General features: G+C 49.3%; 1 protein-coding gene across 5 annotated transcripts in view; it reads left to right on the forward strand.

Moving 5' to 3' along the window:
- The first annotated feature begins 10,497 nt into the window (after nt 1-10,497).
- Fhod3 (formin homology 2 domain containing 3) overlaps nt 10,498-20,662 on the forward strand; it is a 401,480-nt gene continuing 391,315 nt past the window's right edge. For all 5 annotated transcript variants that reach the window (XM_048363540.1, XM_048363541.1, XM_048363537.1 and 2 more), the window contains exon 1: nt 10,498-10,769. In XM_048363540.1, the coding sequence (XP_048219497.1) occupies nt 10,605-10,769 (165 nt within the window). In that variant the 5' untranslated portion in view covers nt 10,498-10,604. The remainder of the gene's footprint in view (nt 10,770-20,662) is intronic.

Here is a 20,662-nt window from a genome sequence, read left to right on the forward strand (position 1 = left end):
TGGCTATACCTTTAAGGGGCAGTCCCGAGAGGCCTGCCTCTTCTCCCGCCCTGGGGCTGCGTGGCTGTTAGCCACTCCTATCTTTTCCCTGGGTCTAGAACTGGAAAGGCAGCCCAAACCCGCCTCCCGTCTGGCTCGGAGTACATGGATATCATAATGGCGCGGAGCCCAAGGGGGCGGTTCTGTGGGCTGTGGTCTCCGCCTCTGGGGGAAACTCCATGACATCACTGTGATGGACAGCTTAGATTAGCCTGTTGCTAATCTGAGCTAGCGACTCCAGGTACCTCCCCTTCCTGCCGCCATTACTGTTATATAAACCCCTCCCCTGAGTAAAGCCGGTAGAAGTTCCAGAAGCTTACCCTGAAACACCCGTGCGACTCCAGTGTTGTTCTTAAGTGTGCGAGGGGAGGAGGGGGTGTCTCACGAGTACACACCGCCAAGGTTTGCACATTGGGCCACACTCCAGCTTTCCACCCAGCGGGATGGGGCGGAACACAAGTGAGGGTGAAAGGGGTCCCGACAGAATGGCGCCCAATGTGGGGCACGAAGCCCACGGGAAATGTAGATTGAGCTACAGGCAAGCCCTTGGATCATGAATGGTATTTTCTGGTGTGTGTAGTTCCCCACATCAGTGGATTGATGAGGCAGAGCGGGGGCTGCGTGGAGCAGGGAGGGAGCCGTGGAGAGCGGCGGGGCCCAGCCAGCCCAAAGCACCCTTGCCTCGGAACCGAGCACCGGGCAGTGGTGGAGGCGGGAGGACGGCGAGCGCAAAGAAGTTTGGTGGTGTGGGGCCCGGCGTCCCACGGTTACCATCGCCAGAGCTATGGGGGAGGGCGCGGAGGTGGCGAAGCGCACACAGAGTTCCCAGAGTGACGTGGCCACCTTGGTGCAAAGTTAGCCCCGCTCCCTGGGACATGCTCCACCACCGCCGCTACTGGAGATGCTGCAGGGCTCGCATGTCCGAGCCTGGTGGGGGTGGGGGTGGGGGTGCTCGGGCTGGCTGCGGCCTGGCGGCGCATGCCGCTCTTGGGTTGGCTTGCCCTTGCACCCACTTCCTCCCCCACCTCTAAGGCTTGGGAAATTTACTGGACTTGCCTATATAATATCTGTTGGCTAATCTGCTTTAAAAGAGACAAAAGGGCTTTAGGTTTTTTGTTGATGATGTTTGCTAAGTTTGGAAGTTTGGTTAACAACAGAATGGGTTTTAACAAGCGCCTCCTGCCCTCACCCCAGGTGGTGGGTGTGCCAGGGTGGGTGGGCAGGGACTTGGAGATTCCAGCTCCTGGTAACTCTTAATTCAAAGGTGCTTTGCAATTCAAATGCTGGAAGGTGAAGGTGTCTTGCTGTGATCCTGCAGTCTGTGTTCTGTTCATGTCCTGTCTGAAAAGTGGTTTTTTCAAAATGTGGCTTCTTCATTTCCTTGCCAGATAAACTGAAAGTTTTTGTTTCCTAGGAAAGGTTTTTTTTTTTTTTTTTTTTTTTTGCCTTTTAAATGATCACGTGGTTCTAAAATTATGGGCAAAATAATATCATTTTGCCACTGGAATTCCAGAAAACTTACATGGCCAATCAAAAAACAATTTTAAGAGCGCTCAAAGCTTGTGCACAACCGTATCTGTGTATGTTTGTCTGTCAGTTTGTATGTGGATAAAAGCATGTAAGATCTAACATCATTGTTTAAAAATTACTGCCTTTTAACTACTGCGTTAACTCGTTTAGAACTATTTAAGATCAAGGGATCAAAATCGTTTTATACAAATGTGACTATTAACCTAAATTTTCCAGACCCAAAATTAACGTTTAGCTTCACAGAATACAGGATAACATGTATGCTAGCCATGTGGATTTTGTGACTAGGAAAATCTTTTTACCCTGCTTGAACCAGAAGGGCATCAGCTTACAAAAGCCAGAGAATACTCAGAGCAACCAACCAGGAAATACGGGGGGATTTCAAATGTTTTTAAATAGTCTGTGTAGAATCTTGCAGGAGGTGTGACAGCCTGTCCAGAGGACTCTCTGAGATTCTACTACAGCCTTACCCAGATGCAACCCATCTCTCCTGCTGGCCAGCTAATTTTGGATGGAAGACACAGCCACTTCAGATCCACTGAAGTTGAGACCTTTGCATTGTCCTGACCTTTTGCCCTCCTAATTATCATTCATTTGTGCTCTCTTCCACCTGCCGGTAAGATCAAATGATATGATTTAAATTGATGGCACATAGATCTCATTCAGTCTGCTGTTCTCTAAGTGTTGTGACAGAACTCAAGTAATTGCTGGTCAATTCTCGACAAGTTACAGATGGGGCTCTATTTTTGGTGCTCTCCTTGTCGCTTTAATTGGAAGAAAAAATGACTCTTATGGCTAGAACTCCTCGGATTACAGTTCAAAGATGGCCTGGGCAGAAAATCTAAAACTCCATCTCCCAATTAACCAGCAAAGAGCCAGACTGGAAGCTTGGCTCAAGAGAACCAGAGAAATGCTGAAAGTGGCACCATGGCTCAAGTGGTAGAGCACTAACCTCGAGCAGAAGTACTCAGGGACAGTGCTCAGGCCCTGAGTTCAAACCCCGTGATTGCCGATGGGAGCATGCCATCCCAGCAACAAGCACCTGGATTCCTGGGACTCAGCCAGTCCAGGAAACAGGGGTATGGAGAGGAGTAAGAGGAGAATGATGTCACATCCTAAACGGAGTCTCCTTGTCTCGCCCTTTCAAAACTAATCAGAGCCGGGAGATCAGGAGGAAAAGTTGTACCTACCCAATGCCCATACCTGTCTGTTTTCCTTTTCCTGTCAGTTGTATATATATTAACCTTTGACTGGCTACTCCAAACCGGACCACTATCCCTAAACACTTCCTTCAGCTATCCCTTCTTTCTTGTAATTGGCCACAATTGGGTTTATGTACTGAATGGAACTTTTCTGGCTTATGCCCATGGTATGTTCTCCTATGCCATTCATGTTAACTAGCCCTGTGAACTTGTCAGCCTTTTGCCTGACCTTTTCAAAAGTCTCTTTTAACAGAATAACATCCCTTACTGAGGTCACCACCTGGGAACTTGCAGTTCAAGGCCATCATCCTTCTACACTGCTGTGCCCAATGCAGATCTGGACCCTGGAGGCCCCAGCCCTAGTGACTTCCTGATGTGCCCACCTACAGGAGCTGGCCAGAGGAGACCATGTCACCCTCTGGCCCTAATAACCATTCTTGTAGTAATGATGAGGACTTTTACCAACCAAACTGGATGGTACCAGGCAAATCAGGGGCCCCTGACTACTTCACCCCCTTTCAGCAGGAATTAGTTCCAGAAGAAATGACCTTTGCCCATACTCCCAGCCTGGTGCCCTCCTGTGTCATTAATTAAAACAAAAAGGGGGGGGGGAACAGCCCCCATGACCAGTTAAGGACAGCTATGCTCACATTAAATATCTTAAATTTACACACACAAAAAAGAAATTTTAAATATTCCCAAATCAGTGCAGGAAGGAGCTTGCTTTCTAGGATCTTCCTTGGGCGTCTTTTCTGGCGCAACGTTTTGCTGTGGCAATATTGCCTGCAGCCTTACAAAGAACTGGAAAGGATTATTACATTGTTCCCCTTTTGTCTCTCCCCTGCTGCTAAACTTAGGGATTCCAGTTGGAGGGAAATAGGAGTTGAGATTTTGACACCTTGCCTCAATGCTTATGATAAAATGTTTTACTAACCACATGTGTTAAGTTACCAGCGCCTTGGCTGCTGTGGACCACCAAAGTCGCCAAAGCTTGAACCTGCTTCTACCTCACCGCCAGAAGAGGGGAATGCTGTCTACATGTCTTGAGTGGCGCAAAAAATGGGATAAGAACTCCAATTTCTTCGGACTGAGCCAAATGGGTGGCCCCTTCACTTACCCCCCCTTGTGGAAGAGGCCACACATATATCTTATGTCAACATTTGCCCACGCGACTCCCGTGTCGTTCTTTAAGTGTGCGAGGGAAGGAGGGGCGTCTTGCGACTACACACCGCCGAGGTTTGCACATTGGGCTGCACTCCAGCTTCGGAACACAAGTGAGGGTGAAAGGTGTTGGGGTTCAGCTTTGGCCTTGAGGGGGAAGGGCAAAGGAGAGCGCTCCGGAGATGCCGCCCTTCCCCCAGCCCTGGGGGAATGCGGAAGCAGGCCACAATTCTCTGGGTCCAGAACCAGAAGAACTGGCTTTGTGACCAGCCCCCAAACGTTCTCACCGGCCCATGTGCTCCCCATTCTCGCGGGCTTTGCCCCTGGGGTGGTGCTATGCAGGTGACGTTAGCCCATGAGGGGGTCTTATGACAAGCTCGCCAGCCTATCGCCAGCTCTTGGTCAGTCACCCCTTTTCTCGTCACCCCTACTATATCAACTGTTAGCCACTCCCTTATTAAATCAGATTTGCTCTTGAAGCTGTCTCCGAGACTCCGTGTGCCTGGCTTCCTTCGTGGGTAAGGAGGGAGGAAAAAAGCGATCTTGTACAGCCGCGTGCACCTGAGGTCTTTCCTGAGCCCCCCACTCCACTCTGGCCTTACCTGCGGGTCGGGTGACCAGGGGAGAGGGTGAGAAAGGGAGCGATTAGAGTAGAGTAGAGCCTGACCCTCCATGCCAGGGGAGGCGACCCAAGCCCGGCAGAAAGGGGTCCTGACAATAATGAAATCTTTTTACAATTCATTTATGCTAAGTAAAAAAAAACTATGGAAAATTATAAACACAAATGCTGCTATTGTAAGGAAACTCAGATGTGAGAAACAGAGAAGCCACCACTTCAAAGGCCAAATTATAAGTCTTTATTGGAGAGCCGGAGGACTGGTAATGGACTTAATGTCTCAAAGACTAGCAGCCCCAAATGCAGCCAGCACAAAGCTTCTACTGGCCCAAGCCACAGGTGTGTGGAATCAAACCCAACAAGAGTGTTACACTTGAGCAAAGCGAAGCAGATGAGGACACTTAAACCCAATAGAAATGCCAGCCACTAGGGAAACATAAGAAATAGGGCAGATTATCTAGGGGAAGCACAGACCCAGTCTCCTTCCTTCAAGCAAAAATCCAGTCTAAGAAAAGGAATGTATAGTTAAAGAAGTGTCTGAGAAAGGACAAACACATCCAGGAGGTGTGCAGGGCAGAAAAGTTAAGAAAATTAGAGAACTGGTTTAGTGGTCCAGCATCCAAAGAAATACAAATTTTAGAAAGAACAAGCAAAAGAAATTGTCCAAGACACCACCCAGGAATATTAGTTCACTGAAGGACGAGGTCTATAGAAAACAATATCCACAGGGTGCAGGAATTGTGGCTCTTGCTTGTAATCCTTGCTTACTGAGCAGGCTGAGATCTGAGGATAATGGTTCAATACCATCCATGGTAGGACATTCCATTAGATTGTTATCGCTAACCATCAAAAATCTAGAAGTGGAGCTGTGGCTGAAGTGATGGAGTGCCAGCCTTTACTCAAAAAGCTCAGGGACAGATTCTAGGCTCTGAATTCAAGTCCCATTATTGGCACGCATGTGTGTGTGCACACACACACACTCACTTCACAGAGTGACAACTTGATAAATAGGAGAAGGCAGGAGAAGAGGATGAACACCACACAGCTAGCACAGATACCTGCGGGGTGCAGAGGCAATCAGAAGGCAGTAAGGCAATGATTCACAGCCTCAGTGAAAATAATTTTCCATGTAGAACATCACATCCTGTGTGTTAGATTGTTGTAAAGATGACTGTAAGCATCCTTCACAGCTGGATACTCAGGTCTCTTTGCTACAATGTGATTTCCAGATTTCTCCCAGCAGGGAATAGGAACTATTTCCTCACTTCTCAGATCTCAGTCTGACCCTAACTTCCTTTGCTCTTCCATGCCTGCCTCCCAAAGTTGCAAAAGTTGACACAGCTTTAGTTTTGATGTCAGGGCTCAGGAGACCCTGCTGTGACCCCTTCGCTGTGACCCTGTGGCTGTGTAGTCAGTGTGGAGAATCCAGACCCATCCCCGCTGGATGAGAGGCTACACACAGGGAGATGAGCTGCCCATCCAGGGAGCCCTCTCACCCAGCCAGCTGATGCACAACATACATGGCCAGTCACAGGGAGGGGCTGTTGCAATCCCAGCAGTCTAGTGAAGCTTCCAGATCACTGCACCGGCAGGGGTGGACCTAGATGAGTCCAGCCCAAAAGTTGAACCCCAGAATCAAATGTCAATCAGGTGGTTGTTTTAAGCAGGTTCATTTTGGTGTGGTTTACCTGAATAAAACAGAAATTGGTACCTAGAAAAAGAGTGCAACCTTAACATACATCTAAATCGAGTAGCATTGATTGTGTGAAACTGCACAGCAGGTGGAAGCTGGAAAGTTGCAGAAGAAGTTCCTGTTTGAATTTGTATGCAGATAAGGTCTTTGACCTAAAAGACAAGTGACACATTCCAAACACATTCAAACTGGTCCTGCTTTTGCCACTATGACTCTCAAAAAAATGTCGTGAAGTGTCTCTGGATCTTAGATTTATTTAAGATTATTAATCATTAAGATGAAGATTTATTTAAGATTTATTTCACGTGCAAACACTATAATTTTTCCTCCACTCAGCCTGACAGGCTGTGTAGAACACTACCCTTAAGAGCTCTATCAGCTCCTGCATTAAATCTCTGTGAGATCTTGAAACCACATTTTAAAACTGATCTTTACCAAGATCATTTCTTCTTTTCATTGTTTTTCTGGTCCTGGGACTTGAACTTAGGACCTACATGCTGTCCTTGAGCCTTTGTGTTCAAGGCTAGGGCTCTACCACTTCAGCCACAGCACCATGTCTGGCTTTTTCTGAGTAGTTTATTGGAGATAAGAGTGTTGCAAACTTTGCTGCCCAGGCTGGCTTTGAACCATGATCCTCAGATCTCAGCCTCATGAGTAACCAGGATTACAGACATGAATCATGGGTGCCCAGCTCCAAGATCTTTTCTTAGTTGGAGAATTGTTTGCTGTCTGGACAAACTGAGGGTGAAAAATTGTTTTATTTTAGAATCCACCAAGCGTCATGCACTCTATAATTTCCTCTAACTTACACTTGCAAACAGAATTCATTGTACTGTGTGGCTGGATGCACCTGATAGATGCATGTAACATCTTGTTTAGAGATCTCCTCAAGAAAGTTCATTAGACACATCTCTCCTACAAATCGTTGTAGGCAATTATCTTGCCAGTGGTGTCATGGCTACATAGCACAGTAACCATGTTTCCAGTCATCAGTGGCAATTTGCTAGACTAGACTAGACCAGACTTCTAGGCTTGGTAGTCTCAGACAGTGTTACAAAAGAGCAAAAGAAGGTGCTATAAGGTCTCTCAAGGCCCATTTTCAAAACTCACACAATGTCACTTCCTCTATCATCTCCTCCTCCTCCTTCTTCCCCCCTCCTTCCTCCTTCCTCCTCCTTTCCTCCTCCTCCTCCTCCTTCCTTTTCCTCCTCCTCCTCCTCCTCCTCCTCCTCCTCTTCCTCCTCCTCCTCCTCCTCCTCCTCCTCCTCCTCCTCCTCCTCCTCCTCCTCCTTCCTTCCTCCTCCTCCTCCTCCTCCTCCTCCTCCTCTCCTCTTCTTCTTCTTCTTCTTCTTCTTCTTCTTCTTCTTCTCTCTTCTTCTTCTTCTTCTTCTCCTCTTCCTCTCTCCTCCTCCTCCTCCTCCTCCTCCTCTCCTCCTCTCTCCTCCTCCTCCTCCTCCTCCTCCTCTTTCCTCCTCCTCTCCTTCTCCTCCTCCTTCCTTCTCCTTTTGTGCTGGTCCTGGGGCTTGAATTCAGGGCCTGAGCACTGTCCCTTAGCTTTTTTGCTTAAGTCTAGCACTCTAGTACTTGAACCACAGCTCCACTTCCAGCTTTTTTGGTAGTTAATTGGAGATGACTCCCATAGACTTTTCTGCCAAGGCTGGTTTTGAACTGACGTCCTTAGATCCTGCCTCCTGAGTAGCCGCTACCATGTTCTTTTCGACAGAGCAAGTCACAAGGTCATGTGCATGTGTGCACACATGGATTGGGGAGTACTAAAGCCAAGGGATGTATGGGGAGGATGTTGAAGGGACTAGAAGGGGAGATCAGAATCCAGAAAGATTCCAGAAGGAGCTGATAGAGAGGAAGAGAACAGGGAATGTATAAAGCAAGTAGACTGAGGAGAGGAGAGTCTGGGAAAGGAATGGTCCACAGTGACAGGTGTTGTGGAAGAAGAGGGAAGGGAGGCTAATTGGCCCTAGATAAGGCAGTTAGCTGATCTCATAAGGGTAGAGGTAGTTCCCTTCTGAATCCTGCGGACTGCAGAGAGGGCAGTGAGAATGCTGAGAAGCGAATATGGTTTCTCTTCCAGAAGGTAGCTAGGGGCTGAAGGAGCTAGAGCAGGAGATCCACTCCACAACAATATAGCTGTTTAAAAATATTTTTTAATATCCTAGTGGCTATTTTTTCTTTGAATTATTTTTTGTTTATATGATACCAAGGAACCGAACCTCATGCGTGCTAGGCAAGCACTCTACCACTAAGCCACCTTCTCAGGCCCAATACGGCTTTTAAGGTGGCAAACACTTGAATGTTTATTCTCATCAGGACTGTCACCCAGATGTGGGGCGCGGAGCACAATGAGAATGTAGTACCTCTTTCTAAAATAAAGTTTTATGAAGCGTTTGAAGACATCAGTAGCAAAGCATTAAACCAGGTTGCGGCCCTTTCAAATGTAGACCCCATGAAGCTGCATGGGCTGCCTGTCAGGAAGCCAGCCCCAATTCTCAAGGTAAAGATCCCCAGGGAGAAAGGAAGAGGAAGAGGCCTAGTGCTCTAGGAGAGATCCAGGGTATAGACAGAGATAGAGGCTTGAGCAGGAGGAAAGTCAGGACATGGGTCATCTCCTGAGACAGGGCGAGTGGAGGGTGGAGATGAGCAGATGCTTGGCTTGCTAAGGTGTATGCTGACCCGGATCAATGATCAGAGGAAAGTGGCAGACGTTTCTAGCAGCCTGAGGGAAGGGGCTGAACTAAGTTGAGGGTGTTTTTGGGAGGGTGTAAGAAAGAGTCTTAGAGTAGACTCACTGTCAGCAGACTAGTTAGATGGGGCAGGAACAAGGCAGAGATCTAAAGGACAGGTGGGGCTGAGGGAGGGCTGTAACAGGAAGCCCTGGGACGATGAGTTGGTATTCAAGTTTGGACGCGTGGGAGACATAGATAGCCAGAAAGACTGGGGCAAGGCGGCAGGGGAGGTGTCTCAGGAAAGTGGACGATTAAAATAGAAGCAGGGACCTGGTATTAAAGGAATAGGATTGGAGTTTGATGCTCTGGCCACAAAGAGCTGGTACGTTGGTGGGGGGCGTGTCTAGAAGGCTCATTCACAGTCAAGCACGACAAAATGCACCACAAACTCTCCAGAAGAGAGGAGGGTAGTAGTCATGCGATTATTAAAACAAACATAGAGGGGGAAGGAGACGTTAAAATGCAGAGGAAGTCATAAAACGGGATAAGGGTGTTCCTTTCCCTTTAAGCCAGAGAAAAGGGAGCGATGCCTTAAGGAGTGGCAGTAAAGATGGAGTGGCTAAGCGCAGCTTTGTTCCCCAGGTGATTTACACCAGGGACTAGGCGAACGTGCGGGTGAAATGCGGAGCGGTGAAGTCCCGCTGGAACGCAGGGGGGCGCACGTGAGCAGCGAAGGGAGCGCGAGGCCCGCTCCTCCAGCTTGGCGTAGGCAGGCAGGCTGCAAAGCTTCCTTCCAAGTCTCTGTGTTGCTAGGGGATCCCCGGGTCTCCCCAGAACCTCTGCAATTCCAAGACCTATTCGCAGACGTCTCCCTGTGCGCAGACGCCGAAGGTCTGGCGACGGAGAGGTTTAACCAAGCACCCAGTGGGCACCTTAGGGGCCGGGCCCCGAATTGGGGCGGGGGGGGGGGGAGGTGTCCCTCGTCTCGCCTTCCACCACACCTCATTCCCGGCGTAACCTACACTCGTTTTCCGAGAAAAGCTGCTTGGGCTCCCTATCCTTGTTAGCTTCTTTCTTCCCCCAGGCAACTTCCCCGTGGTCTAAGATCCTGGTGGCTGTCGCCTCGTCCTGCTTCTGCAGGTAGCAACCTCGCCTCCTGGGCTTTTCCACACCCCGGCTGTAGGAACTCTGGTACATTGTCTCCTGAGATATCCCACGGGTGGGGACGATTCGGGAGGCGCGCCTCTTCACCCCCTCCCCAGCCTAGTGCGGAGATCCAGAGGATACGGCTGAGACCAGGGCTGCGGGGCGCACGTGCAGAGCTGGGTCTGACCACGGGGCGTTCCCCGCCCGCCGCAGCTGCTTGGATTTGCGCACGGCTGCGGTCGCCTCTGCGAGGGCTCTCGGGTTCCTAGTGGGGGCAGCGGGTCCGGGCGGCGGGGGCAGCGGGGCTCGGTGCCCGGGCAACTGAGAAGGGGCGGAGCCGAAGCCCGAAGGGAAGGAGGGGGCGCGCCGGCCCCGCCCCCGCCCCGCCCCCTGCGGCCGGAGCCCGGGCTGCAGCGGGGCGCGCCGGAGCCTGCAAGTCCGCGAGCCAGAGAGCAGCGGCTGCGGCCTCCCCTGCGTCCGGCCACCAGGCGGGCCCGCTGACCCCGGGGCCTGCGCCCCCCGCGCAGGTATGCATCATGGCCACGCTGGCTTGTCGGGTGCAGTTCTTGGACGACACCGATCCTTTCAACAGCACCAACTTCCCGGAGCCCAGCCGGCCGCCGCTGTTCACGTTCCGCGAGGACCTCGCACTCGGTACCCAGCTGGCTGGGGTCCATCGGCTGCTGCGGGCGCCGCACAAGGTACGACCCGGGAGGGTCAGCCCTGCCGCGGAGCGCTCGTGGCGGGAGGGGGGGAACGCAGCAGGAGGGCTTGCCTGAGCGCAGCCCTGAGCAACCGGCGTCCAAGGGCAGCTCTCCCTCTGGGTGAGGCCGAGGGGCCCGGGGCTGGAGCCGACCCTTCGGGGCGGGAAGGAAGGACAGCCCCACGCTCCCACGCAGAGCCGGTGGCGGATGCGGTGGAGCAGGTGCGGAGCCGGCCAGAGGCAGGATGGAGGTTCCCGATCGCAGCTCCGTTAGCTCGGCAGGGTGGGCGGGGTGGGGTTCCGACGCCCGTGAGCGTCCCAGGGAGGTCACCGATTGGGGCGCGCGAAGAACCCTCGCGTCGGGGGACTCTGGCTCCTTAAGGGAAGCCCAGAGGGGCTTCCGGGATGAAACCTCTGTGGGGCCTTTTGGGGCGCTGCGGGCGGCCTCCCGACAAAGCGCGCTACCCGGGGACACCTCCCCCTCTTCCCCTTGTTGGGGGGGGGGCACCGTGGAGGACGCCGACCGTGCATTGAGATTGCGCGCACAGTATCGCCTTATTCTTCTGAGAAGCAGGTGGCCTTGGGAACCTTGGAGGGGCAGTCTCTGTGGGAGGAGGGCGGGGGCGCGGGGGGTGGGGGCGAAGCGCACAAAGCCTCAGCCTGGAGCCCCAGATGAGTGTCCCCTGGGAAGAATAGCGTCTCAGTCTATCCGTTAGAGAGGCTCCCCCCGCCCCCTCCCCCCTTTGAAGGAGGACAGGCGTCTTGCAAAGTGATTGTTGTAAAGAGCTGGGCATTGAAAGCTAATCATTTAGTTACCCAGCCAAAATGCTTCCTCCCACTTGAAGAGAATGCCTGCACCTTGAAGAATGCCTAACTTTGTATATTTTCTGCTTTGGGTTCTTATCAAAGTTTAAAGATAAATTATTCCTTGAGGGTCAACACTGACAAATATTTGGAAGTGACAGCCCTTGACTCCAAGAAACAAAATTGGTTTTGAAAAACCAGTGAGATTTCTGCATGATGCGGGGCTTTGGAAGTAGAGTAGAAGGGTGTGTGGAAAGCAGAGGGCTTCCCTGTGGTGTTCCCCTTCTATTAGAATAGCTGAACTCCATCACTTTTAGTTTTCAGGAATGAGGAAGGGGTAACTTCATCTCATTCTTTCTGTATCCCTGAAGAGTGGTCATAGTCACCAAAGCATGCTGGATTAGGAGACAGAGGGGCAGAATAATGCATTATAGATTTATCAGATTCACTTTAGCAAATTCTTTGCATCTTCTCCATCAGTAGATTCAGTTAAAAGTTTTCAAAGTTTCATCCACATCATGATTATTCCATTCATTCATTGTGGTCTCTTATTACAGTGATCCTTTGTTGAAACCGCAGAAGACTCATAATTGTGGCCTTGTGACCTTGAAGTGGTTTCCTTGCATTTCAAATGCTATATGCATGGGCTGACCTTTCAGACTGTGAGCTGAAGTATGTTTTTATGTTTCCATGGAAGAGCCCCATAGTCTTGCTCCCGTGTTCCTGGCATGGTAGGAGGAACTCCTGGTGCTCTGGCACTGCCTGCTTATGCTTACCACCAACTGGAAGCCTCAGCTGGGCAGTGAACTAGGCCACAGAACCTTCTAGGGTATTCTTTGTGGACACAGAGCTAGATGTCCTATGGAGATCTTCTTGAAAGTTAGGCAGCTGCAGTCTCAGAATTTTTTGTCCCAAAGAGCTCTGCCACACATTCAAATGTTTGCCTTTTTTTTTTTCATCCAGAGCGGAGCAAGTAGCTGATTCTATTAACCAGAGTTCTTTTTGTTGTTGTTGCCAGTTCTGGGGGCTTGAACTCAGGCAGCGCCTGGGCACTGCCCCTGAGCTTCCTTTGCTCAAGGATAGCATTCTATCTACTTGAGCTACAGTGCCACTTCCAACCTTTTCTGTTTATGTGGTACTGAGGAATTGAATCCAGGACTTCATGCATGCTAGGCAAGCACTCTACCACCAAGCCACATTCTTAGCCCTTTACCAGAGTTATTTAAGTAGAATCCAGGACACTTATGTATCTAAGTGCACACTCTGTTTTTATAGTGGTTAATTTTCCACACAACTGGAAGGCCCACCCATGAAGTAGGGACTTTTATTGCCCCTAGTTTAGAGATGAAGAAATGGAGACAGATCCATTAGCCTAGTTTAGATGCTTGGAGTAGGAAGCTGAGGTCGTTGTGGCTGGAGACCTGTCAGTGCTGTTCCATCCATCCTGTGGAAGCTGCATGGATGTGGGCAGAAGTTGTAGTTCCTAGGGCTTCCAAACCATTTTTTGGAAAGTTCACCTCATCACCTTTGTGTGCCAAGGATTTTTTGGCCTGGGGGCAGGTGAACGGTACAAGACAGAGTAAGAGCTTGCAGAACTTCCTGGCCTGGTAGCGTGTATACTCAGAGGTAGGGATTTATAGTTGCCAATTCTGCTGTGGATGAGGTCATGGTGAGGGAGTGAGCTAGCCTCAAGAAACACTTCTCCCAGGTCTACTGAGTCTTGTCTTGGCAAGGGGAGGAATTCTTTGTGTAGAGGGCACTCTGGGTGATGGAAAGGGGAGAAACATGAGCATGGAATGTCCCATACTCCCTGTGATTTCACATTGTTCCCAGAGGCTGTGCAGGTTCAAGTCCCTGGGGGAGTGACTTTTGATTGGAGTAGATTGCATACAGATTCAAGTGTGCGGGGCATGTGTACAGTTGAATGAGCTTTCACAAATATAGGGGAAAACACCTTGTAACCAGCCCCAACAAGGCCCCCTTAGCTGGTGTTAATTTTTAAAGATCTCCTCCTAGGGACTCTCCTGTCCTGAGAACCTTTGAGCTGGCTGAAACTTGGACATTTTAACTCATATTAATTTTGTTCATGCCTGCTGATTTTAGAAATTGTCATTTAACAAAGCTATTATATTGGTAACAAACAAGATATTGTGCTCATTATGCTTAATCTCTCACCACCCCTCCCCCCAAAACTGATAGATAAAAAAGAAACTAAAAAGATACAAACTTTTCATAGAAAAGTTTCAGAAAGGATGATTAAATACATCATAGTTTGGTAGCAAAAATGGTCAAAACAGGAGAGATGATTATTTCAGGGTTTGTATGTTTTGGCTGGATTTAACGAGTCCTTTTTGTCTTCAAAAAATACATAGCTAGACATTTATTCACAAGTTCATGGTTTTAAACAGCAATTTTAACAGTAGACTTCTACTTCAGAAAATGTCACGCCATAGAACTAATAGGACCATAGACATTTTAAAGCTTAGAATGTATTGTGGATTGACTGATGTTAATGGCACTTAAGGATCTGAGGAATCTTTTTTTCTGCTGATGAATGAAATTGAAATTGTAAAATATTTTTATAAAAGTGTTATAACTAGCATGCCTGTCAAATTGGCAATTATGACTTAAGAATTTCACTCTTGAAAGGTCTTGTTGTGGGTTGGGAATGTGGCCTAGCGGTAGAGTCCTTGCCTCATATACATGAAGTCCTGAGTTTGATTCCTCAGTACCACATACGTAGAAAGAGCCAGAAATGGTGCTGTGGCTCAAGTGGTAGAATGCTAGCCTTGAGCAAAAGCAGCCAGGGACAGTGCTCAGGCCCTGAGCTCAAACCCCAGGACTGGCGGAAAAAAAAAAAGAAAAAGAAAAAAAGAAAAGGTCCGGTTGCTTGCTGTGGGCTGGAGAGTATAGAATTATACTACTATGTTCCAGACACTTGCCTGAGCCAGGGACTGTCCTAGCTACCTATCAACTCTAACTCGCCTCCTGGTCAGGTACTGGTGCTATTGAATCACATAGCAGGGGAGACCAAGAATGGAAGGAAGTCACCTGCTCACACACATTTGAGTTCCAGAGTTGGTACCTGACAGATCTAAGTGCTTAATGAACTCTATTTTCATAGCTTGAATATTCTCTTCACAAGAAGTGGATCTATGTTCTAGACACACCCTCTTAACAGATTATTCCTGGGTTTCCCATGCTCATTTCTTTCTCACTACCCTGTCTTAATTGTTATCTTATTGCCTCAGCTATCCCATCTGTAAAATAGTTGTAAAGTTGTAAACTGTTGATTAGATCCTTGCTACGCTGAGCATATGCTAGGCGACCCCTGGGCTCTTGTTAGAGTTACACACCTTCAGGCCTTCTCTACCTGTTGAATCAGAACACAGTGCCCTCATGATTCCTGTGTAAGTGATAGTCTCAACAGCCTGGGTTCAAGGTGATGTCCATGGTTTGCCAGTCTTCCTGTTTCCAGTTCACTTCCTGAAGGTAAAGACCTGACTGTCCAGTTTTCCATGTTACCCCTAGAAGCTAAGTAGTGCTAAAACAAGGTGGGAGCTAAGTTGATTGATGGGTGTTAGTTTTAGAACACAAATCCACTGGTATTATTGCACTAGTGAATTTCCACCTTAATCCTCTTAAGGGACATATCTGTTCGCTCTATTACATTAAGGTTTTTCAAAGATGAGATCATTAGTAAAGTTGGTGAGTAGGTTGTGTCATAGCATCTTAGGTCCACAGTATATAAGGCTTGGAGGAAGGGCTAAAAGTATCTCTGTATAAGCAGAGTAGAATTTGAGTCCACTGTAATTAGCTCATTTGGTTGGAACCTCAATACTGAGATCAGGATCATGGGATTGAACCCTTTATGGGTCAGTTGGCTTTGTTTCATGCATGGCCACAGACCATGTTGGTAACCCAGCCAGACATCCATCAGGTGCTGTCATGGCTCCTTGCAAGGATCTGGGTTGGAACAGACTGATAGCAATCTTGGAGGAGATAGGGCAGTTGGAGAAAGGGACAGGACTTATAATATGTAATGAGCTTGTGCTGGGGACTGAATTGTAAGTCTCCATATAAATCTTCATTTATCCCTGCAGTGACTCTAGCATGTAGCTAGAAGAGGAATCCTCAGTTAAATAAGGAAACTCAGACCCAGGGAGTTTAAGCAGGTTGACTAAGTCCCATACTACTTTAAGTGAAGGAGCTAGGATTTAAGGTCAGATCTTTTTTTACTTCAAGCCCGTAGCCAACTGTGTCCCATTATTAGAAAACCAGCGGAGCACATGCTCTCTGTGTGGGTGCCCGTGGGGGTGGGGCAGGAGTGGCTGCATTGCCTTTGCATGAGCCTGTCTGTCACAGGGCTGTGATTTAAATGGATGTGCTCTGGTAAGTTCTTCTCAGCGCTGACCCTCTGTGAGACTGTGCCTTTTGTCCGGAGAGTCCAACCTGGGTCTCTCATGAAAACAACAGGGCTGCCTTTACCCTCCCCCGCCTGACTATGAAATGTTAGTTCTTACTGGTGGCAGCTTTAAAACTGATTAACATGCTGAGGGCAGCTCAGGAACACCCCTCCCCCACTCTCCTTTCTTCTCTACCCTGTATTTCTCTCTAGGGACGAAACTTCTGAGAGCTTGGTGACTTTGCTTTCTTTAGACACAGGCAGCCAGCCACTGCTGCTGGCCACCTCCACATGTCCAGGTGTTCTGTGGCTGCCTTAGGAAAAGCTTTTGATTGAGAAATGCCTATCTGGTCAGCATGGTGGTGTGTGTGTGTGTGTGTGTGTGTGTGTGTGTGTGTGTGTGTGTGTGTGTCCCCATCCCTCCATGTAATTTGAGAATCCTGAGTTTATTAGCATCAGCTCCTTTACAAAGATGGTCAGAGGTTTTTTGTGTGTGTGTTAGGAAAAGAGTAGGGGAGTGTGTGTGGGCCTAATTGGGGACCAAGAAAATGAGAGAATTAAGTTTCAGTAAATAAGCTTCATGATAGCCAACTGAAAATTAAAGCCCCAAACCCTAAATTGTAGGAATTTCCTTTCTCTAACAAATACATTGCAAATAAAGAATAGAAGTAATCTTTAGATGAAGAGATGACTCAATGCCTGGGCCAAGGTGAGAGATGCCTTTAGGTCAGTACTGGATGCTGGTGTTCCCTGAAGACTGAGCACTGGAACCAAGGTGCTGAGAGATGGTTCCACCCCAGTGCTGGAAGCTAGTGCTTCTTCATGATTGAGTACCCAAGCTGAGATGGGAGCCGGCTCTTCCTCTGCACTTGATAGTGGTGCTCCCATAGGACTGTACACTAGAGTCAAGTCTACGTTTGGCTCTTTCTCTGAACCTGATGATGGTCCTCCCACTAGCCTGGGTGCCAGAGTCACTGATGGAGCTAAATCTAGCTCTGGACTTGGAGTGAGAACAAGTACTGGCCTGGTAATACAAGGAGATAAGATCTTCATTACTGCTTTGTTCTGAGTCTTTGAAAAGACTGAGAAGACCCTCCTCCTTGAGAATTCCCAACATGTGACCTTCAACAGATTATGCTCTTCAACATCCCTCTACCCACTGTGAGTTTTAGGCTCCCCCTTGTTCCTGGCCCATGGCTAGTTTTGGAGCTGCCCTGCACATCTACCTCCAGATATGCTGTGTTTCAGCCTCAGGCTCTGCACCATCAACCTTGCCCTTGCTGGGCTCCTGGAACTCATCTGTGCCAGGATATGGTGGACATGGCACTCCCAGTCTGATCTAGACACATAGAGCTTCAGGTGAGCCAGGAGCTGCTTGAGGCTGCGAGGTTGGAATAAAACCTCTGGGTAGTGGTTCAACTATGTGTCCAGGAGGAGATGGCACTAGGGCCAGATGGATGGGAAGCTGAGCCAGGTAAAGGCCAGCAACTCCTCTGATCCTCCTCCTCACCCTGTGATTGTTGCTGACCATTCAGAGATCAGCACATCATGACGTCAGTGCCTTTTAGCTGTCCAGGCAATGGTAGGCCAACTCAGGCAAGGACTGAAGAGAAGCTCAAGGGAGGGATCCAGGCCCAATGTGAGCAGCTCTATCCTTCATTTCTCTCTCACTTGGGCTACTGGATCATAGACTCAAATAAGGCTTGCTGTCTGGCCTGGCATGCATAGGATTCTAGTGTACCACCTTGGTGGCTCTGCTGTCCCATTCCGCATGAACCACATGTGGGCTGTCTTCCTACCACACTGTTCTCCTGGTGGCACAGCCTGGTTCTGGCCTCTCACTGACCACCTGGCACCTTCTGAGGGGCTATGACCAGGGAGAGATGCCCCTACCCCTACTTTGTAGCTCACAGTGAGGTGGGCAAACCTGGCTGGAATGGGCTATGGTAGGATGAATTTTCATGGCTCAGTTCTGAGCCTCAGCCTCCACCAGTGCTCAGAACAGCACCCCAGCCCCGAGTCTTCCTCCTCTTGCAGACAAAGCCCCACACCTCAATGCTGTAATGAGAATCACAAGAGTTGTGGGCTCCTGAGTTTGCCCATTCATCTACACACACAATTGTCACCACTCTGCAGACAGATGCCCTCCCTGGAGACCAAAGCCACTTACTTGCTGAGCCTGTCCTGTGGTGTGACATCCTTGCTGGAGTGGGGGAGAGTGCCCTCATGTCTAGAGGAGTCTGGGGGGGGCTTCACAACTACCGAACCTGTTGATGATTTCTGTTATTACTGACTCACCATAGACTGGAGCCCAGCCAGAACTTTCCTGCTCTTCTCACTGAACTACGCCCTTCCACTCTAGGTCCTTCATATCAGTGCAGTGCAAGAGGACAACCAGCTCCTTCTCTGACAATCCTATGAGCGTAGGGTTCCTTGCTCTGTCCCCAGCCATCCCTGCTGTCTCTACCTAGGTTAGGGACCCTCCTCCAGGATAGAATCTGGTACCCTCGTCATAAACAGACTGCTTTGTCTGAGGCTTCAGGTAAGTGAAGCTGGATCCAGAGAAGCAGAGTCACAAAGAACTCACAGCCCCAGACAGGACACTCCACAAGGCCAGCTGAAGCCAGTACATCCATGGTTTATATCACAGGTGCTGGAAACAGCTGATGAATGAATGTGCTTCTGTGAGCACCCCACTTCTCAGGCTCCATCTGTAGTTGGAAAACCCCTGATATTAGAGGTAGTGCTCACCTTTTGAACAGAAGGTCCAGTACCTGCTGGGTGTTAGAAAATGTTGTTCCATACAAACAAGGAAGGCACCATGTGGTCAAGCAGCCACTCCAGTGTAAATGTCCAAGGAGCCATGGCCCGTAGCAAGAGTAGGTGTGGAGCCAATTGATCTTCATCCTGGAATAGAAACAAGGAGGGACAGTTAAATCTAAAAATCTAAAAAACTACAAGAAGATTCTTTGCCACATAGTATATTTGAAATGCCTAGAAAGAATTGACACACACACACACACACACACACACACACACACACACACACACACACACACAGAGAGCAGGAAGAACTGGTGATGACCAGGGAGATTAGAATGGTGGGCTGGCCAGCCGTTAACTGCCCTGGCTGACCCATGTCACCTGTGAGGTCCTCTGGAAAAATCTCCAGAGGTGGCAGTGGTGAGGGTGGACCCAACATCTACAGCTCTCTCTGGTCTTCACTGAGGCCTGAGCCTATACAAATTGGGAGACAGCAATAAAACATGTTTCGTAATACATGATATCCACATAAGTGAGCTAACTGGGGCTTGGGTGGACTGTTGGTCTCTGGATACCAGGGTTCTAAGCTTTCTTTTTTCTGTTGTCAAGGAAGAGAGGTCATCTCTGGAGGTCCTTTCCCTTGAGTCTTTTATTCTGACAGGACTCATGCCCTTCTTGCCTAGATTGGCCAGTGTTACACCAGTCTTCCCACCCCACTCTCCCAGGTAGACCTGGATGTAGCAGTACAGATGGGTTCATCAGCAGCCTGTCTTTCAAGTGGATGTTTGACATGACATTGTGCCCTCAGGGGATTCTAGCCTCCCTAGTCCCCGATCCCTGGGGATTCCCTTTGGAACTGCTTCCTAGGAGATCATCAGGCTCTTAAATACCTGTATCCCCTGTGAAAGCAGTGTCACACATTATCAAGGCACTAACCTGGATAGAGGACAATTCCAAGAAGAGGAGAGATAGGAAACTGCAACTCAACTTAGCCCTGGGATCCCACAGAGAAGTCTAGAAAAATACCACCTCCCCTCTTGGCCATGTGTTCCTCTGTACCACAGGAAGATACAAATGAGACTCAGTAACCGTGCCCTCCTAACATAGACTTGCCAGTGCCTCCCATGACTCAGAGATTGACCCGTGTCTCCTCTCAGTCCTCCAAATGGCCACTGCACTAGGTCTCACACTAACTGTAGCCTCCTGCTACCCAAGCCTGTAGCCTTCTCCCCTGGAGATAGACTGGACTCAGCACCTGACTTGTTAGAAATGAAACAGGGTGACCTCCTAGATCAAGTTATGAGAAGTTGTAACTTTGGGTGGCTCCGCCTCTCCCATGTTCCTCTCTCCTTCTCCAAGTCTCCTTTCTAGTCTCTGATACTATCTGAGATAGTATGGCTGCCCAGTGGACAGGCTTCTTGGGTAAAGATCAACCATGTCCCAACCAGCAGACAGAAGATCAATGAAGCTCAGCCAAATGGGTTACTGTCACTGTCCCAGAGTCTCTCTTCATAGAGGCCACAAACACAGCCTCCCGGAGACCTGGAAGTTGAGGCCTGGGTGAAGCATGCCTGACCCTGGGAACATAGAAAGCCTGACTTTGTGTGTGGCTATCAGTGGTGGGTTGGGGGTGGGGGGGCTGTGGCGCAGCATGGATAGCCAGTGCCATCTCTGTCTTGTCCACCCTCCTCCACCTCTCTCCAGTCACACTGGCCTCCTCTCCAGCCTCCTCCCTGGATACATGTCTTCTTCCCATTCATTATGGCTGAGCCTTCCCTGCATACCACTCCCAGGGGTGAGCAGAGCAGGCTCCCTCCTGTCCTTCTGGTTCGGTTACCACTGTACCCTCAGACCCTTGCCTAGTGACCCAGGCCTCCCTGCAGCTCCTGGCTGTTTTCACTGTGGCAGCTGCTCTTTCC

This window comes from Perognathus longimembris, chromosome 15, assembly GCF_023159225.1.
Source record: "Perognathus longimembris pacificus isolate PPM17 chromosome 15, ASM2315922v1, whole genome shotgun sequence".
NCBI lineage: Eukaryota > Metazoa > Chordata > Mammalia > Rodentia > Heteromyidae > Perognathus > Perognathus longimembris.